The following is a 20,230-nucleotide window of genomic DNA, read 5'->3' on the forward strand; positions in this document are numbered from 1 at the left end:
ACTCAGGAACCACGCAGCTGGGGGCCACTGAAGATGGGGGTTGAGGGAGTCTTACTGGAGGAGGCCAGGCCCACTCCTCCCGCTCAGCTGTACAGCTTCAGGCAGTAAGAGGATTTTTCTGGAGCAAATGGCCCCAAAAGACGTGCAAACGTTGGCAGCTGAGACCCAGGAGAAAAGGGAGAAGCCTCTCAGCTGGCAGGCTGTGTCCTTTGACATAGAGCTTCCAACAAGCTCCTCAGAGCCCCATCAACATGAGCCAGACATTTGAGGAGAGCCTCTGAAGAAAGACAAAACACAGCAGAAAAGGAAATGGTGAGAAATGTAGATGATTCAAGGTGTGGACAAGACCTTTGACAAAAACCCTTCAGCCGAGGGCATGATCCTGGAGTCCCGGGATCGAGTCCCATGTCTGGCTCCCTGCACGGAGCCTGCTTCTTCTCCCTCTGCCTGTGTCTCTGCCTCTCTCTCTGTCTTTCTCTGTGTCTCTCATGAATAAATAAATAAGATCTTTTTTTAAAAAGTCCTTACAGGGGTCGAACGTTGCACTTGTGAAACAAGAACACCTGACGCTTTCCCTCCCCAGCTCTCCTCTTCCTGGTTGCTTACCGCCAATTAGCACACCAACTCGCCTACTTATCTTCATTGCCTGTGTCCCTCCTAAGATATAAGCCACGTGAGGGCTGAAATTTGCTTGTTGCCATTTCCCCAGCACCAGGAATGATGCCTAGCACACAGTAAACACTCCAAAAGTATATACTGAATAATGAATGAGTAGGATTCATTAAAAAAACAACAAAGAGGGATCCCTGGGTGGCACAGCAGTTTAGTGCCTGCCTTTGGTCCAGGGCGCGATCCTGGAGATCCGGGATCGCCTCTCTGTGTGTGACATCATAAATAAATAAAAAATTAAAAAAAAAAAAACAACAACAAAGAGTCTCAGGAATAAAATATATGGCAACAAATTTTATTTTTTTAAATTTTTATTTATTTATGATAGTCACACAGAGAGAGAGAGAGAGAGAGAGAGAGAGAGAGAGAGAGAGAGAGAGAGGCAGAAACACAGGCAGAGGGAGAAGCAGGCTCCATGCACCGGGAGCCCGACGTGGGATTCGATCCCGGGTCTCCAGGATTGCGCCCTGGGCCAAAGGCAGGCACTAAACCGCTGCGCCACCCAGGGATCCAGCAACAGATTTTAAAAGTCACTAGAATAGGAAGGTAAAATATAACAATATAAGAAATAAAAAGTAGGGATGCCTGTGGTTCAGCAGTTGAGTGCTTGCCTTTGGCCCAGGGCATGATCCTGGGGTCCCGGGATCGAGTCCCACATCGGGCTCCCCGCATGGAGCCTGCTTCTCTGTCTCCAAACTGGCAGGCCAGATTGTTCTCTAAGGATTCCTGCTGGGTTACTGAGACGGCCTGGTTGGTTGAGCGTCCTACCGTTGACTTCGGCTCTCATGATCTCAGGGGTGGAAGATCAAGCCCGACGTCAGGCTCTGTGCTAGGTGTGGAGTCGGCTGAGGATTCTCTCTTCTCAAAAACAAACCACAAAACATTCCTGCAACACTTCCCATGTCACAGGCTCTTTGTACAGAGTGACCTGGGTCCCATCTCTGCCATCTGTAGCCAGAGGCTGGTCGTGCAACGCTGTGAGTTCTCCCACGTGAGTTCCAAAGCTGGGCTTGCATTTTGCTTCCTGGGGCACGTGCCCTTGGAGCCCTGAGATTCCCCGTAGGAAGTTTCACTACACTGAGGCCACCTGGTCATGAAGAAGTCAGGCCACACGGTGAGGTTACACAGTGGCCACTCAGGTTGGAAGCCCCAGCTGACGGCCCAGCCAACAGTGCAATGTCACCTGCCGGCCGGGTGAGTAAACTGGTCTTGGACATCCAGCCTAGTCAAGCCTTCAGGGGCCTGCAGTCCGCTGCCAACACCTGACTGCAAGGGTCTGAGAGATCCCAAGAGAAAGCTGCCTGGCTGAAGCCTTCCCAAGTGTAAGCTACGTGTGCTTGGGGTAGCGGGTCACACGGCAGGAACTATTGGGGAAAAAGCACTACGAGGTGCTGAGCGCAATGTAGGTGAGTATGGATGGAAACCAACGCCTCAAGCAGGTTGTTGAGAAATTTAAGAACACCAGGGATGGAGACGATTTGTAAAACTTCCAGCAACAAAAAATGAAAACAGTAGAATGATCATCCACCTAAAATTCTATTTCCATTCAAATGAATCAAATTTAAGGGATCCCTGGGTGGCGCAGCGGTTTAGCGCCTGCCTTTGGCCCAGGGCGCGATCCTGGAGACCTGGGATCGAGTCCCACGTCGGGCTCCCGGTGCATGGAGCTTGCTTCTCCCTCTGCCTGTGTCTCTGCCTCTCTCTCTGTCTCTCTCTCTCTCTCTCTGTGTGACTATCATAAATAAATAAAAATTTAAAAAACAAAAAAACAAAAAAAAAAACAAATTTAAGGGTAGAAATATAGTCAAGATATGTAGGCTCAGAGGCTCTTAGAATAATGGGCTCCATCAAAATGAGAAAGCAAGCAAAGCAAGAGGAAAATACAGGACTAAGAACCCAGGAAATGTCCACGCTGCAGCAGAAAACTGGGTGTTTCCCAGTGGGTTATCATCTCCGTAAGAAAGTGGAACTAGCACATTACCTGATGCACACCGTGTGAGAAGCAGCTTTACGCTTAGAGCAGGAAGTTTTGGAAGCAGTAATAGGAATATAGAAGAACACGTAAATGAAAAAACAAGGTGTCTTTCTGTAGCTGGCTCAGATGTATCCTTCCCACACACCAGCTGCAGCAAACTCAGGGTCATGCCCTTCCTTGTTCACCTACACGGCTACGGCTCCCCCTTTAAGATTCCTGCCTTGTCTTGCTGACCTCCTCCATAGAACATTTTTAAAAGAATATGTGACCAGGACACTTGGGTGGCTCAGTGGTTGAGTGCCTGCCTTTGGCTCAGGGTGTGGTCGTGGGGTCCCAGGATCAAGTCCCACGTCGGGCTCCCCACAGGGAGCCTGCTTCTCCCTCTGTGTCTCTGCCTCCGTCTCATGAATAAATACAGAAAATCTTTAAAAAAAAAAAAAAAGTGACCAAGTCACTTTTCTGCTAGTATCCTTGAACAATGGATTCCCATAGCACTCAGAACAAGGCAGCAAGGCTCCCTGGGCTGGCCTGTGCTGTGCCCTCACTTGGCAGCACTACCAAGCTGGCACCTCCAGGTTTTCATCCTATGCTCTCAGCTGTGTCACATCCTCCCCTTGTTTCCGGTGCAGAGATGCCCCATGTGCACCCTCAGATTCTTGGCTCGCAGAGGTGAGCTAGGTGGGCCTGGTGAGCATGGCTCCTGTGCCTCCTCTGTCCCTGCATCCTGACGTCTGGCGCATCGCTGACTGGCAACTTCCCTGGGACACACAGCAACGTACGCTGCAAACTCCCTCAGTGCACAGGTTGCTGGGTGACGGGCTGTGGAGATGAAACAAGAGTAGCAAAGACACTACCCCGAGGGCACCTGGGTGGCTCAGTGGCTGGGCGTCGGCCTTCGGCCAGGGCGTGACCCCGGGGTGCTGGGATGGAGTCCCTCCTCGGGCTCCCTGCTCGGCGGGGAATCTCCCCGCTGCCTGCGTCTCTGCCTCTCTCTCTGTGTCTCTCATGAATAAATAAGATCTTAAAAACAAAAAAGACACCACCCAGGAGAAAAGAGCCTTTCACTCTGAAAACTGGGAAAGGCCTAATGAGACATTCAAATAGTTTATTTGCATGATCAATCATCACATTTCCAACAGTGTGTCAAGCATCTGAGTAACATCATTGTGAGTAAAAGCAGACATCTTTTGGAGACCTTCCCGCTCTCAGGTCTGGCAGCTCAGATGTCCACCATGTCCAGCAGTGCAGAGAGATGCAGCTCAGAGGCAACTTCCTCCTCCCTTGAACTCTGCATCAGCCTCTCCAAGTGCTTCAGCCGTTCGCTTACAGAAGTGCCTGTTGCCTCTGACAACTGCAGCTGCTCTCCTCTCCTTTTGTTCTATTTAAATAAAAAAGAATGTAAAAATAGTTTTAGGAAATCCTTAAACCCAAATATATTTTCCTTAAGGACAGTAAGGAAACTTCATCTGGGGCCTACTGGGCTCAACAAACCCAGACGCCTCTTGGCATCTTACATCCCTCCAGCCTCTTCCTGCACGTACATTTACGGCTGGTGTCACCTGAGCACAGAACGTTCCTTCAGACTGTATCATCAACAACTTCCAGCATCATTTTTACAAATATCACTGTGAAGGGCCCTGAGCTATTCCATCATATGATGTGAAATCGCTTAACCAGACTCCCATCTTTGCATAGTTTCCACTTGTTATGCAATATGATTAACACCACAGGCGTCAACAACAACAAAACATTAATTTTTGTTATATATATAATAGTTTCTTTAGGGCAGAACCATTAGGTCAAACAAAGTGTACAAATACTTTTAAAGTATCTGCCAAACTGATAAACATATATAGTGCGTCATCTTAATTTGCTTTTCTCCCCTGCTGAGGGGCTTCTTCCTACACCAGCCCAGGCGCATACTTTCTACCTGTCCGGCAACATGCATCTATGATGATCACTCAATTTTTGCTTCCTTCACCGCTGAATGAGGATGGTGAGGTAGAAAGACCTGGGCCACTCCTGGGTGAGCCCCTGCCATCTGTGACCTTACCTCCCTCGTTCATTAATTTTCCTCAGGGAAAGTTAATCCCAGAAAAGAAGACGGGGTGATGCCAAGGCTTAGGCATTATGTGCACAAACAGAAGCCACCATCAGTCACCACCTTTGTCACTCTCAATAACCTCACTGCATGCCAGCACACGGCTATGGGTTGTGTTCAGTGCTTGAGCGTGTTGTCATTCCACTCTCCATTTCTCAAGCAGACACTCAGATTAGCTGGGCATCTGTAACACTGACAGATTACATTTAAGAAAATACCTAATTTAACCTAATAACTTATTGGTCATCACGACACCATACGATGAACAGAGACGTTACTTTTCCCAGCTGTTCTCTCAGTCTTGAATTCTAACTCAAGTGCCAAATATATTCTCCTCCCACCTGAGGGCTAGCAGGGGTCACTGTCTTCATCACAGGGTCAATAGTCTGAGGCAGAGACACCAGAGTCTGAGGAAGGTAGAGAGGAAGGGACATCGAATCCATAAATGCTCCCGAGTCTGCAGACAACCACTGCTGAAGCTGATCGTCAAACCTAAAGCATTTGAGAATGAGGAAGAAAGCATTCACTTTTCTCCAATAAAAATTTTTTATTTTTAAAAAAGATTTTATTTTTAAGTAACCTCTATACCTAACATGGGACTTGAATTTACAACCCCAGGATCAAGAATCACATGTTTCATGACTGAGACAGCCAGGTGGCCCTACTTCAAATTTCTTAAAGCTTTGCTTTTTTACTAAAGATAGAATGAAGTTATAACGTCAACTGAGAAGCAGAACCATAAAATTAAAAATTTTAATCTTCTCTTTAATTTATAAGCCCAAGTTAGACTTAATGGAAAGAGTGGCATTTATTCAAAAACTGCTTTTGCATGTTATTTAACATTATTTGTATTTCTCTCATTTGGTTTTATTTTTCTCTGCCTTATTTTGGCGTTTAAAAGTAATTCTTCTCTCTTTTTTAAGATGTACTTGTTTATTTTAGAGAGTGCACAAGTAGGAGGGACCGAGGGAAAAGGAAAGAGACTCTGAAGCCAACTCCATACCGAACAAAGAGCCCGACGCAGGGCTTGGTCCCATAAGCCTGAGATTACGACCTGAGCCAGAATCAAGAATCAATGCCTAGGCAACCTTGCCACCCAGGTGCCCCAGTTAATTCTTATCTCTTGATGATTATCCATATGTATGGGTTGCTGCTTATAGTCTAAAAATTACTCAAAATAGGGCCGCCTGGGGGGCTCAGTGGTTGAGCATCTGCCTTCGGCTCAGGGCGTTGATCTCGGGGTCCCGGGATCGAGTCCCACATCGGGCTTCCTGCAGGGAGCCTGCTTCTCCCTCTGCCTGTGTCTCCACCTCTCTCTGTGCGTCTCTCATGGATAAATAAATAATCTTTAAAAAATTAACTCAAAATAATATCCCACTGCCACCTAACACACTTCAGAGCTGTTCACTCCATACCCTTGTCTTTTCATGAAAAAAACCATCTGCTCTAATTGCTTAAATAATAGAGATCTAGGAAAATCTACTTTGGAAATCACAACACATCCGCTCACTCTTCCAACACGTATTTATCAAGCCCCCACCAACACTAGGCACCATTCTAGGTACCAGGGATATAGTGCTCTAAGAAAACCCACGGCCCGGCTGTAAACCCTTTAGTGAGGGGAGACAGACAGGAACACAAGGAAATGGAAATGTGGTCTGAGGGTAAAAAAGACAAAGCAGGCAAGGAGGGCCTCACTGAGAAGTAGACATCTGAGCAGAGACTGGACCTAAGTGCGAGGTGAGCTGTGGGGACTTCAGGAGGGTAGCTGAGGGGCAGCCTCAGCGGTTCAGCGCCTGCCTTCAGCCCAGGGTGTGATCCTGAAGTCCCGGGATCAAGTGCCACATCGGGCTCCCTGCATGGAGCCTACTTCTCCCTCTGCCTGTGTCTCTGCCTCTCTCTCTCTCTGTCTCTCATGAATAAATAAAATCTTTTAAAAATATAATTAATTAATTAATTTTTTAAAAGGAGGGTAGCTGAGGGTTCCAGGCAAAAGGAGAAGCAAACACAAAGGCCTGGCCGCACTGCCCAAGGAGCAGAGAGGTCAGAAAGGAAATGGGTGCAGATCGTGTGGGGCCTGCACACCTAGAAAAGATTTTGGCTTTGATTGGACAGGAGTCCCTGGAAGGTTGCAAGCTAAGGAGAAACACATGAAAGGCTCATACTGGGTCTGCCTAGACCACAGCCCACTGCAAAAAGTAGTCCAATTCCGAATATAACCTTAATAGAAAGAATAGGATTTACAGATGAACTGGATGTAGAGGGATAATTCTACGACATTTAGCTTGGGCAACTGGAAGGGCAAAGCCCCATCGACTGAGAAGACCATCAACAGAGGAGCTGATTGGGGGAATACTGGGAATTAGATGCGGGGTGTTAGCTTTAGATGGCTATCAGGGCATACTATAAATGACTAATGAAGATTTCAAGAAACCAGCAGGATATTCAAATCTGGACTTCAGAGAACTCAGGGGCTGAGATATAAACTTGGAGTCGTCAGAACACTGATGTTAGTTAAAAATCCATGGGGGGGAAATCCATGGGGGCACCTGGGTGGCTCAGTCAGTGAAGCCACTGTCTTCGGCTCAGGTCATGGGATCAAGTCCTACATCGGGCTCCCTGCTCAGTGGGGAGTCTGCTTGTCTCCCTCCCTCTTTCTCAATAAATAAATAAAATCTTAAAAAAAAAATCCATGAAAATAGACACTATCACTGGGGAGTGGGGATGCAGATGTCACAGAGGATAGGTGAGGGTGTGGGGGGTGAGGAAGAACCAGGAAGAAGAGAACAAAGCTGTGGAAGGAACAAAGGCTGGGGACAAGGGTTCATAATCAGCTCAGCACTGTGCAGGATGCAGCCATGGAGGTCAGGAGAGACTCAAAAGACGACAGAAGCGAGGACCACGTGTCTAAGGAGTTTACAGTCAAGGGGATGGTCCGTGGTCTGGGTGCTGGGGGGTGGGGGGGAGGAAGGAGACACAACAGGGAGGGCCGCTCAGCGTCCTGAGTGGGTGCGAGGTGCTACCCGTCTGCTCTTGGTGATAAGCTAGACCCAGGGAGGCTGCTGGGGGCTGGGGGTGGGGTCGGACCACCTCGTAAACAGCCCTCCTCCTGGTGCTCTTGGTGAAACCCAGAGCAAGGGAGGTAGGAGATGCAGAGGAGGGTCTACCGGGTGGGACGACACACCGGCCCCCGAGGGCTTGCCAAGGGCAGACCTGGTGTCCGCCACACGCTGAGCGCTCACCACCCGCTGAAGACACGCCAGCAGCCAGCCGGCCACTTCCTTCCTGCCAGAAATCTTAGGACTGACCCTCAGTAATGAACAGTAAAGGAAACGGATTTCACATAATGGAACAGTTTAAGACATACTGAGGCACTGCCTCTGCCTTCAAAGAGCTTAGACTTCTCTCTTGAGCAAGGCACGTCACTGTGCTCTTTGCCAACCCAGTAGGAAGCGGCCTAAAAGGTACAGTGCGCCGAAGGGAATGGACCTCACCTCTTGCTCTCCTCCTTCTCCAGCAGCAGACTCCGGGACAGGCACTGGGCCAGGAGCTCCTGGGCAGAGGCTCCGCGCATCAGATCCTGCGTGCTGGGAACCCGTCCCTCCGGGCCACGCTCCACACTCCTCTTCCCTTTCTGGTGCACATGCAGTAACGGAGCAGGAAACGTGTTTGCAGCAGGATGAAAAGACTTTATCCCCAAACTGTAAGTACATGTTTTGAAATGATTACGGTCAGGAAAGAGAGGGAGAAGGGTTCCTCCAGCATCAGGAGTGGGGGTGTAGACACAGAGTCCCAGACCTCGCCTAGTTCCGGATTCCCTGGGGGTCAGGCTCGGGCACAGAGGGCGGGCAGCCGGCGCGCAGAGCTTGTGTCCTAGGAGTTTTGTTTCCCATCCCAGGGCTATCAGCAAGGTCTCTAGTCTCCCTTCATATTGGCAGGGTTCTTACTTTTACATTTAGCTTTTAAATCCATGTGTAAGTAACAGTCACGAACAGCGGGAGAAAAGGCATCTATGTTTCTTCTAAACGGGCCAATCCTGGACCTTCAGCACGTGTGGCTGTTTCTGGACTTCTGACCTATTTGCTGCAACTTTGCTCTATGCTCTGATGTTGCGCACAGCACACCCTCTGCGTTATTATTCAAGGTTTTCTCAACAACTGCTGCACATTTTCTCATCCTGATGGATCTGAGAATTAACTCGTCAAGACCAGGGGGATAAATCCTTTTGGGTCTTGGGTTAGAAACGCCCTGACTGGACAGTTTGAGAACCGACATCCTCCTAGCACTGCATCTTCCCTTCCACAGAGCTAGCAGGCCTCTCACGTACTCAGGTTTTCTCTGTACCTTCAAGGCCCTGAGAGCCCCCCCTCACAAGGAGTTAGTGCCTTTCCTGGGTCGGTTTATGTCTGTAGGTTAGGGGTTTGCTGCTCTGAGTGACGATGTGCGCCTGCCACCGGCCCATCGGTCTGATCCGCTTGCTGAACCCTCGATAGTTCTAAGGATGTAACTGTTCATTTTCTTGAACTGACTGTTTTACTGACTGGAAATGACAGTTCCTACCACCTTTCAATATCTAAGCCATCTTATCGGTGTCCCTGCACTGGGCAGCATCTCAGGACGACAGTGACTCGGTGACATCAGAGCAGCTCAGGCTGGTTCTGACGTCAGTGTTTCTAACATCTTAGTAAGAAGGAATTTTTTTTTGGGGGGGGGTACCTTTATAGTAGAAAACCTTATCAAGCTAAAGATATTTTTTACCCAAGTTTAATAAGAAATTGTATTAGGAATGAGTATAAATTGGGGTGGGAGGGTATAAATTTTGAGAAAAGCATTTAAACACTGAAATGATCACTGTTTTTCTGCTATGACAGCAAATTACATGAGATTAGATTTCTGTTGATGTGGTTTATTTATCCTGGGATAAACCCTAACTGTGAGGGTTTTTTTTTTATGTATTACCAGATTACATGTGCTAACACGTTTTATTCAGTACTTTCAAGCCAGGTTTGTAAGTCAGATGAGACGTCAGCTTTCTTCTATCTACCCTCTGCTGGCTCTGTTATGATTTCAGAGTCAGGTCTGTCTGCTAAATGAGATGCCTGCATGAGAAGGATCTGGTCCTCGAGTATTTGTCGGAATACACATAGTGGGCTAGATTCTGTGCGTAGAACATTCACGTTCTGTTTATGTGTTCTGGAGGAGAATCACCCAGTTTGCTCTGCCAGCTGTCAGGACAGAAAGACACAACGGACACGGATCTCACCGCTCCTGACTCAGATGTAGCTCCTTCTGTGTCTGCATTCTGGCTTGTTCCCACGACAAAGGAATGTCATATCTTTTCAAATGGTTTTTAAAAAAATATACACATATCTGACCATCTTCACTCAGAGCCTCTGAAATTACAACACAAAAACAAATGAGAAAAGAATATCAAAAGAGCAACAAGTGACCACTTGAAATCTTCTAACAGACACTGACTTAAGGACAAACCCTACTGATTAATCAAAGTCACACAACTGTGTGACTCCCATGCTCGACCAAACATGTCTCAGTGCCCGTGGGTCATTTAAGGTTCACACAGGCTCATGGTCAGTATGACTGCTCGGAGTCACCAAAATCTAACTTAGAGCCAGCCAAGGGGTCCATGTCAGGGAAGAGGTCCAGGTTCTCCTGGAACATTCCTTGCTCCTCCCGATGGTTACAGCCTCCTGGAAGTCACTAGCCTGACGGGGAGTCCTATGGAAAGGAAGGCCGCGACCCCACAGAAAAAGAAACAAACATCAAGTAAACGCCTTTCTTTGCTGAAACTGGACGAGGTCAGTCTCCTAAGAGGTGACCTTAGCACCGAGGACTAACTACCTGATGTGACGGGAAGCCTGGGGGGTGTCCAGTCCCTCAGCTTGTGGTTGATGCACAGAGAGATGACATCATCCCATGGGATCTCGGCAACCGAGGGCCCTGTCCCCTGCCCCAGGGGATGGCTCTTGCTCCTCCACCTGCGGTAGGTTCTGCAGAGCAGGTTTTCCACCTGGGACTGTAGGACAGGCCGCGTCTGGCGAGAGCTGGGGATCTGCGAGGCATACTGGATGACCATGGAGCACATGGGGAGCCAGGGCGCTGGAAAGAAAGCATCTCCACAGTTACCAGGTTTGGCCAAAGTGTACGCAGGCACTACACAGAATGTTCTCATTCTACATTTTCTTAGAAAAATACAAATGTGAGGGCCCCTAGATGACTCAGGCATCTGCCTTTGGCTCAGGTCACGATCTCAGGATCCTGGAATCGAGCCCCGGAGTCAGGCTCCCGGCTCTCTGCTTCTCCCTCTGCCCCCACTCCCCCACTTGCGCACAATCTCTATCACTCGCTCTCTTTCAAATAAATTATAAAATCTTAAAAAAGAGAGAGAGAGAGACAACCGTGAATTTGAGAAGTTTGCTTTTGAATTTGAATACAAGAGAACTGGAGCTGTTGAGGGAGAGACCATATCCCAGGAAGAGCTGCAGTCGCCCTGGACAAAACATACAACAGAGTCCACCCTAGAGGCTCTGACCATACAGCCCTGTGGTTGCCCCAGAAATCTGTATTTTGAGCAGCCAACCGGGCAGCTCTGGGCTTCTCTTGGGGAACCCTGCCCTAGCTCACAGCTGTGTGATCTGCTTCCCTCTGGGTTTCTGCAGGAACAAGCAACCGCTGGACCTCCTGACAGCCACACCCCGAAGTCCAGAAGGGCACCTGAGGCCTCGGTTCCACAAAGGCCCAGAAGAGAGTGGCCCTGCCACGGCCACATGCAGTGCCCCGTAAGTAGCATACCCCTCATTCCCTCCTAGCAGAGTCAACAATGGAAGGGATGACCTCCTTGCCCAGCCCCAGGGGACCTACAGTGCTCATCAACGCAGCGTCATCTGGGCACCACCAAAGGAAGGAACACTGGTGCTGAGCAGCACCGTCATGGCGCCAGAGCCAGCAGTGTAGGTGGGGCTGCACGGTCCCCTTGCCCTGGGCCCCCACACCCTGTGGCAAAGGCAGGACAGAACCTGCTTCTATTCAAAAACTACAGGCCTTGGGTTGAGTGTCCCTCCCAACACCACTCGCCACCTCCTTCCTCGGCTGTGCGGACACCCGCAGACTGCTGTACGGGTGGTGAAGAGCCAACAGCCCTACATAGACCCCCAGCCCTGTCTGACGCCTGACCCGAAAGGCAGGTGCAGGTGCAAGCAGGTCCAGTGTGGGGACAAGGAGGGAGGACATACCAACCTCATACGGTGCCCAGTACCTGCCAGACTGTCAGTACAGTAAGAAAGGGAACAGGAGCCTGGCTACCCCTCCTTCCTCCCCAGTCAGGACCCCTCAGCATGGGCACGTACCCCCCGGGGGAGGGAGGTCCATCTGCGGAAGCTGGAAGCTGAGCACAGCCTGCCTCAGCCAGGCCAGGTGCTCCGGGGTGTTCCAGTGAAGGTGAGGAAGCAGCCGGCTGCCCCCGGCCTCAGCGAACTCGGTCACAGGCCAGGACAGGTCGCACAGCTGTTCAGAGGACACCAGGGAGGCCAGGAAGTGCAGCACGCTGTTGAACAGCTCGATGATGGCTCCGGGCTCCTGCGACATCAGGCCGCCCTGCCGCCTCTCCCTTCTGTCGTGGAAAAACCGCCCACTGAACTCACGGCCAATGCCATCTTCCACATACTGAATGAGCGTCTGGCAGCAAAGGTCGAGGGAACAGGGGCAGTGGGAGACAAGCCACTGCACGGCCCATGAAACCTGAGACACAGAGAAGAGGTGCGGTGGACAATCCATCCTGTTTCCTGAAAGGGCCCCTCCCACAGCTGCCACGGCAGGTGCCACAGGGAGCACCAGCTTGTCAACCACAACCGGAAGCAGGCAGAAGCGTCCCCTGCAGCTGAGTGCAGGCTCTAAGGGCCCGCAGAGGGGTTCCAGGTCCCGTCCTACCCCAGGACTACGGCCTGCAGGTCAGCGCTGCAAGTGCTCAGCCCCGACGGAAACCGGTCCTGAGCACGGTCTTGGCGTACCCGGGAGGAAAGCTCGGCCTCCCCGTGCTCAGGGGGACCTGCATCTCCTGCACGCCCACTGCTCTCCCACCCCGCGTCTTCTCCCTGCAGTTGCTTTCACTGTAACACCAGTACTGCTTTCCCTAAACTAACAGTTACAGCAAAACCTCTAGAGAAATGTGCATTGAACAATTTAACTGGTTGCAGACAGCAAGACCGTGGGCAGATTTTATCTTATTCTGATTTCTGCTTTTATTTTTTGAAAGCTGTCTGTCAAAACATACAAGTTAAAAATCCAAGCAGTAATACATACCACATTCAAGACAGAACAAAAGGGGACAACTGAACGACCTTACCGGGCCTTTGGAAATGAGGAAGCCTTACCTTAGTTGTGCCTTGTAAATCGTTAATGGAATCAGGGATCTCGATAACGGTATAATCTGAAATCAGCTTAGCTGAGACCAAATCCTGCAGCATCAGACCTTCGACAGAAAAACAAGCGGAGGTGACCTGTCTTCTGCTTCAGCGTGCAGACAGACTAACACACCTCCCCGCGCTGACCCTACTCCCCCCCGCCCAGGCACCGCTGCCCCCCGGCACCCCCCCACCACCAGCACTTCCTGAGACCAGGGGCTTGACCCATTTATTAAATATGCTGGTTCATCAACAAAAAGCCTTCACAAACCATCTTCCACTTCCTTGTCCATGGTGTCCCCTCCTGGGCTAGGTACAAGGACCACAAGGGGAAGCGCAGGCTGGAAGGGCTTGGCCTGGAGGAGCTGCTTCAGCTGCAGCAACGCGGACAGCCAGTACACGTCCTCCTCCGCCATGTCCTCGCTCTCCACTTTGGGGGGAAGCAGCAGCATGAGCCCACTGGCGCCCAGGAGCTCCTTCTGCGTCTCCACAGCATCGAGGGCGCAGTCGCTGAGAGCACCGTGAGCCACCTGCAGCAACATGTAGGCCATCAGGAGGGACACACCAGGGGACCAACCAGCAGAACAAGGGCAACCAAATGCTCACGGCTCTCTAGGCTACCCTCCCTCCATGAGGCTGCAAATGAGTGCAAGAAACAGCCAGGTCAACAGATAATTCAGCCTCTACAGGAACTGTGTTTGAAGAGGTTAATCTTAACAATCACCCTTAAACAGGTATAAAAATAGGTAAGCCCAAAATACAAACAAGCCAGGTAAGCCCAAGACGACAGGGCATAAAGGCAAACCAGCAGCAAACAAGGGATCCTGACCAGTTTCCAGAAAGCATCATGGAGACGGGAACAACCACTGCATTAAGAAGGCAGAGGAAGCTAGACCTGAAGACCCAGAGATGTAGGTACGGGAGGCACCAGGCCTGCTGAGCCTGCAAAAGCTCCGAGCACTCAGACCCAGAAGCACCAAGAGCCAGAGGCAAGGTTCGGGACCACATGGCCACGTCACGCACAGAGCAGTGCCCTCCAGGTCACCTACCCACCTACAGGCGGCCTCTAAGTACAATCTGCCCCCTGCAGGCATCCTATGCTGAGAAGATGCAGGCACTTAGCACTGGCCACGCCCTACATGTCCCAAGAGGAAGAGCCAAGATGAATCCTTTCCAAAGAAACCAAACAGTGCAAGAGACTTGTCGACCCTGACATCTGAAGGTAACTCCCCAAAAAGGTGGGCTTGCTGTTCAGTTACTCTGTACCCCACCCCAAGCACACAGCTTATGAGCAGCCTTTAAGGGCCTCATTCAGGTACAGGCAGCCTCAGAGAACGTGTCTGAGGAGAGCCTCCAACGTGAGAGAGAGACTAGAATAACAGAGAAAAAGGAAATCCAAAGGAAACAGATAACGCATGGGGCATAAGAAAACTCAGACCTCAAAAATCCTAATTTCCTCTGATGATGCATCCAAAAATAGTCATCAGATGATGTGATAAACTCAAATAAGGATGAGAACGAGGAAATCAAACGATATCCACGGAACAGAAAACTCAATAGACCATCTGGAATATAAAAATCAGTGATTCTCCCAGAGCACAATATTTAAAAACAAGACAAAAACTAGGATAGAAAGGATAAGAAGCTCAGAGGATTAAATGAGGAGATCTACCATGTGTCTCGAGGGAGCTCAGCAGTGGACAGAAAGAGGAGGAGCCCACGTGGCACCACGACACAACAACGTCCCCCGAGAGAGCGCACGGAGTCAGCAGCCGGCACGCCTCAGTGGATTTTCAGAACCCTAGAAACAGAGCAGCCTTCTAAAGAAAAACAGAACCAGGCCACAGAGAAAAGAACAAGAATCGCCTCAAACATCTCAACAGCAACTCTGGATGGAGCAAAACTGGAAGGAAAAACCTTTCAACCCACACTTCTATAAACCTAGTTAAACCACAAAGCACACGTGAAGGTTAACACACGTTCAGAGAGTCAGGGGGCAAGGAAACTCTTTTCCCACAGATCGTTTCTTTGGAAGAAACTGGAAGATGCATCCCACCAAACAGGAAACAAAAAACAGCTGCTGCTGTCAACGGCAAGCCCAGCCCGGGTAAGCCCTTGTAGGAGTCAGGTGGGACCTAACAGCTCACTTCACCCACAGGGGCACCCTGTGCTGTGTGGCCTGGGGCAATTTATCCTAACTTCTCAGAGCCTCAGGAGCCTCTAATGCTCTTCAGTAGGAGAGAGATCATAAGGTCTCATTCACATGTGGAATTTACAAAACAAATGAGCAAAGGGGAAAAAAAAAAAGAGAGAGAGAGAGAGAGAGAGAGAGAGAGAAACCAAGAAACAGACTCTTAACTGCAGAGAACTCATGGTCACCAGAGCGGAGAGCGGTGAAAGAGGTGATGGGGTAAGGAGTGCACTTGTCATGATGAAATAAATACCTAAGTAAAATAAGACAAAATAACATAAAACAGATACAAGCAAGCAGGAGAGGGAGAGGGGAGGATGACAGTCGTAATTTGGGATATAAACCAGGGAGGAGGGGATCCCTGGGTGGCGCAGTGGTTTGGCGCCTGCCTTTGGCCCAGGGCGCGATCCTGGAGACCCGGGATCGAATCCCACATGGGGCTTCCGGTGCATGGAGCCTGCCCTCTCTCTCTCTCTCTGTGACTATCGTAAATAAATAAAAATTAAAAAAAAAAAAATAAAAAAATAAACCAGGGAGGAGGCGTGCCTGACACTCCCCCCACCCCACGGCTTCCTTCTACCACTGGGACATTAGCTCCTGAGAACGGGGATGGATCTCTGTTGCCTTCTGCTATATCCCCGTACCTGGAATACTGCTTGAGACAAGAGAAGTCACTCAGTAAATACTTGTGAAATGCATACCGGAGTGAATGGATGAGGAATGCAGTGTGACTTCTGAAGGAGAGAGGCTCTCTCTCCAACAGGTACAAGCCAGCCCGAGACTGATTAAAAACCAAAACAAAGCAAAAACTATGGAAAGGGGAGGAAATGAACAAAGTGAAAATCAGGAAAGCTCAGCGAGCAGAGACCCTATGGATGTTATTAGACATATAAACAACATGAAGTATTAAAGACAAAAAAAAGAGGGCCCCTAAGAGCACTCATACACAAGGCACTTGCCCAAGGTCACAGTCAGCAGGGGGGGAACAGGACCACATAACTGGTACAGAGACCCGAGTGGCGGTCAGCCCAGACGGGAGTAAGAAGACTCCTTTGTCAAAGGAAGGGATAAGGTGAAGTGACCGAGCATCTGGAAAACCCTACAAAGTTATATACAGTCCACACACTAGCACATTTGGGTAAAAATTAATAAAAGACATAGAAAAAATTATGTAAGTGAGAAAATAAGGCAACTATTACTTGCAAAAAAAAAAAAAAAAAAGAGGAGATGCAGTCACAGAACACTTGTGACTGGGGCAAACAGCAGTCACACAGCCAATAAGATGTGACCCCACTCTCTGAGGTAAGACCAAGTGATGATGTAGCCGCCCTGGAATTTGGGGAAGGCTGGCTAGAACCAGGATATGAGAGTTCATTCCTCACCTAGCATGGGGTGCAGCCACGAAGACAGCCCCCAGGATCCCAGCTCCCAGTGCCCATGCCCTTCAACAATCCCCTGCCCTGACTCGTTTGTAACAGAAAGAATAAGTAAAATAAAAAATAAATGGGAAAAAATGGGAGGGGCGCCTGGGTGGCTCAGTCGATGAAACATCTGCCTTCAGCTCACGATCTCGGGGTCTTGGGATCAAGCCCCATGTCGGGCTCCTTGCTTAGCCGTGAATCTGCTTCTCCCTCTGTCTGCTTGTGTTCTCTCCCTCTCTCAAATAAATTACAACAGATTATGGGGATCCCTGGGTGGCGCAGCGGTTTAGCGCCTGCCTTTGGCCCAGGGCGCCATCCTGGAGACCCGGGATCGAGTCCCGCGTCGGGCTCCCGGCATGGAGCCTGCTTCTCCCTCTGCCTGTGTCTCTGCCTCTCTCTCTATCATCAATCAATCAATCAATCTTTAAAAAAATAAATAAATAATAAATTACAACAAATTAAATTAAGTTTAAATTAAACTAAATTAAATTTTGAAAAGGCAGAATCAGACAAAAGTGACAGGATGTTGCCTCTAAGATTAGGTTAAAGAGACTGTCTTATTCTGCTGATGGCAGGCAGCTGCCTTAGCGAGAGGCCCCAGCCATACCTGGCAAGGATGTGAATCCTGCCAACAACCACAAGAGGAAGATTGAAAATGGATCTTTCCTCAGTCAAGTTTTGAGATGAGACCAGAGCTTTGCTTACATCATGATCCCACCTTGTGAGAAACCCTGAGCTACAGGACCCAACTAAACCACACCTACATTTCTAACCCACAGAAACTATAAAATAATAAATGTTTGCTATTTTAAGTTGCTAAATCTGGGGGCAATTTGTTGTATGACAATAGATATATTTTAATGTGAAATCAGTAGAAAACATCTAAAGTAGCTAAGTTGAGAAATAGCAGTGTAAGTATGTGATTTGGAAATACAACAGAAATTAAGCCCTGGCCCCTAAGCAGCCTAAGGTGACCTCTGAAAATGGTTCACGATTCACTTGACCCAGAAAACCCTACAAAATCATGCAAATCAGGAGGTTCAAATCTTTGTGTTCACATTAAGGACACGTGTGAAACTGCCCAGGCCGTCAAGGGTATGCAAATCCGAAAAGCCACCAAGTATGTGAAAGATGTCACTTTGCAGCAGCAGTGTGTGCCATTTCCTTGCTGTGATGATGGAGCTGGCAGGTGTGCCCAGGCCAAACAGTTGGGCTGGACCAGGGTCAGTGGCCCAAGAAGCGTGGTACTTCACATGCTTGAAAATGCGGAGAGTAATGCTGAATGTAAGGGCTGAGATGTAGATTCTCTGATCACTGAGCACATCCAGGTGAACAAAGCCCCCAAGATGCAGCGCAGAGCTTACAGGGCTCATGGTTGGATTCACCCACTCATGAGCTGGGGATAGGAGCTAGGAGAGGGGCAAGCATGGGCTGCTGTCTCATTATAAATTGTAAGATGTTATCTGACTTTTTAACTACGTTTAAGTATTACTTTGATTAAAAGACAAAAGAATTGGGATGCCTGGGCGGCTCAGTAGTTGAGTGTCTGCTTTTGGCCCAGGGCGTGACCCTGGGGTCCCAGGATCAAGTCCTGCATTGGGCTCCCTGCATGGAGCCTGCTTCTTTCTCCCTCTGCCTGTGTCTCTGCCTCTCTCTCTCTGTCTCTCATGAATAATAAAATCTTTAAAAGAAAAAAAAAAAGACTTAAGAATAAAGGCAAGAGGAACAACAAACTCACCGTCCAGTTGGTGAACCAAAACATGACCGTCACCTCTGAATAGTGACAGCATAGATAGCTATCATCTTTATACTTCCTCTATGTTTCCTTGTATTTCTATACTTTCCATACATACATTACTTTTACATTTAGGACATAAATAGTTATCAAAACAGAAAAACAGACACTTACAGGATTCTAATAATGTCTGGCAGTGAGCGAAATAAGAAAATCACAGAAGCAAACACACGTGATTCTTACCCACCTTTATGCAGACGTTGACAGCAACAGTCTGATCCCCTATGCTGCTGAGCGCATGAAATAAAGCGAGTGTCTGAATCCCCCCAGGCTCGCTGCCTGTGTCATCCATGGAGCCGTCACCTCCCATGAACTTGACTTGTAACCAGTTTGCTAAAATTCTGTGAATAAAAGAAAATAACAATTAAAAAAAGATTTTTTTAAAAAGGTTTTATTTATTTATTTAAACATGATGGGGATCCCTGGGTGGCTCAGCAGTTTAGCGCCTGCCTTTGGCCCGGGGCGCAATCCTGGAGTCACGGGATCGAGTCCCACATCGGGCTCCCAGCACGAAGCCTGCTTCTCCCTCCTCCTGTGTCTCTGCCTCTCTCTATGTCTATCACAAATAAATAAATTAATTAAAAAAAAAAAAAAAAAACATGAGAGACACAGAGAGAAGCAGAGACACAGGCGGAGAAGCAGGCTCCATGCAGGGAGCCCGATGTGGGACTCAATCCTGGGTCTCCAGGATCACACCCTAGGCCAAAGGCGGCACTAAACCGCTGAGCCACCCAGGGGTCCCAAGATTTTAATTCTAAATGTAACCTATAAAGATTTTTAGGAAAACTTAGGAAGGGAACTACCACACAGATGTGGGTTGACAGACATCAACTGTGATGGACTTCCCTAAACCCCATGGATCAACTACATACACACTCTACAGAATCAAATTTCATGCCTGAGCTCTTGAAGATTACTGGGATGTACATTTCTTAGAGAATAAACTTATTTAGCAAATCAGAACACAGCTGTTTTGTTCTAAGAAATGAATCATGATTTAAATACTTTTAAAATACTTCAACTCTCCTCTTTGCTCAGATGTCTTACAAACTGGATGACCTTTTCTTTAGCTTGCATGTGTTTCAATAGTAACTGCTAAAGAAGGAATGTATCCAGAGAACTTAGTACCCTTGAACACTGCTAACAGGAATGGAAAATGGGTGCAGCTACTGTGGAAAAACAGTCGGGCAATTCTTCAAGGACTTTTAAACATAAAGTTACCTCACAACCTAGCAATTCCACTCCTAGGTATGTAACAAACAGAACTGCAAACATCTGTCCACACAAACACATACACATGAATGCTCAGAGCAGCATTATTCATAATAACCAGAGAGCGGAAACAACCCAGATGCCCATCAACTGACGAAAGATAAATAAACTGTGCTACATTCATACAATGGAATATTATTCAGCCACAAATAAAGAATGAAGGGCTGATACTGCTACAAGATGAAACCCAGAAAACAGGATGGCTGAGTGAAAGGTGCCAGTCATAGGTCTACACATAGTAGGACCCCGTTCATATAGGAAAACACATAGAAGATAGAGACAGTAGTGGTTTCTGGGAACTAATACAGGGAGGAATGATGAGCAACTGCTGATGGACACGGAATTTCTTTGTAGGTAAAACATGTTCCAGAATTAGTGCTGATAGTTGT

The 20,230-nt window shown here is 48.6% G+C and overlaps 1 protein-coding gene across 1 annotated transcript in view; it reads right to left on the reverse strand.

Moving 5' to 3' along the window:
• Window positions 1-3,732: 3,732 nt before the first annotated feature.
• Window positions 3,733-20,230, reverse strand: part of MCM3AP (minichromosome maintenance complex component 3 associated protein) — a 53,009-nt gene continuing 36,511 nt past the window's right edge. Inside the window, exons 22-30 of the mRNA XM_055313485.1 lie at window positions 18,757-18,910; window positions 13,434-13,692; window positions 13,133-13,230; window positions 12,110-12,500; window positions 10,605-10,862; window positions 10,009-10,138; window positions 8,240-8,446; window positions 5,087-5,237; window positions 3,733-4,022 (exon numbers count right to left, since the gene is read on the reverse strand). Coding sequence (XP_055169460.1) covers window positions 3,864-4,022; window positions 5,087-5,237; window positions 8,240-8,446; window positions 10,009-10,138; window positions 10,605-10,862; window positions 12,110-12,500; window positions 13,133-13,230; window positions 13,434-13,692; window positions 18,757-18,910 — 1,807 coding nt within the window. The 3' untranslated portion in view covers window positions 3,733-3,863. The remainder of the gene's footprint in view (window positions 4,023-5,086; window positions 5,238-8,239; window positions 8,447-10,008; window positions 10,139-10,604; window positions 10,863-12,109; window positions 12,501-13,132; window positions 13,231-13,433; window positions 13,693-18,756; window positions 18,911-20,230) is intronic.

The sequence above is a fragment of the Nyctereutes procyonoides genome, unplaced genomic scaffold (genome assembly GCF_905146905.1).
Source record: "Nyctereutes procyonoides isolate TBG_1078 unplaced genomic scaffold, NYPRO_anot_genome, whole genome shotgun sequence".
NCBI classification, from domain to species: domain Eukaryota; kingdom Metazoa; phylum Chordata; class Mammalia; order Carnivora; family Canidae; genus Nyctereutes; species Nyctereutes procyonoides.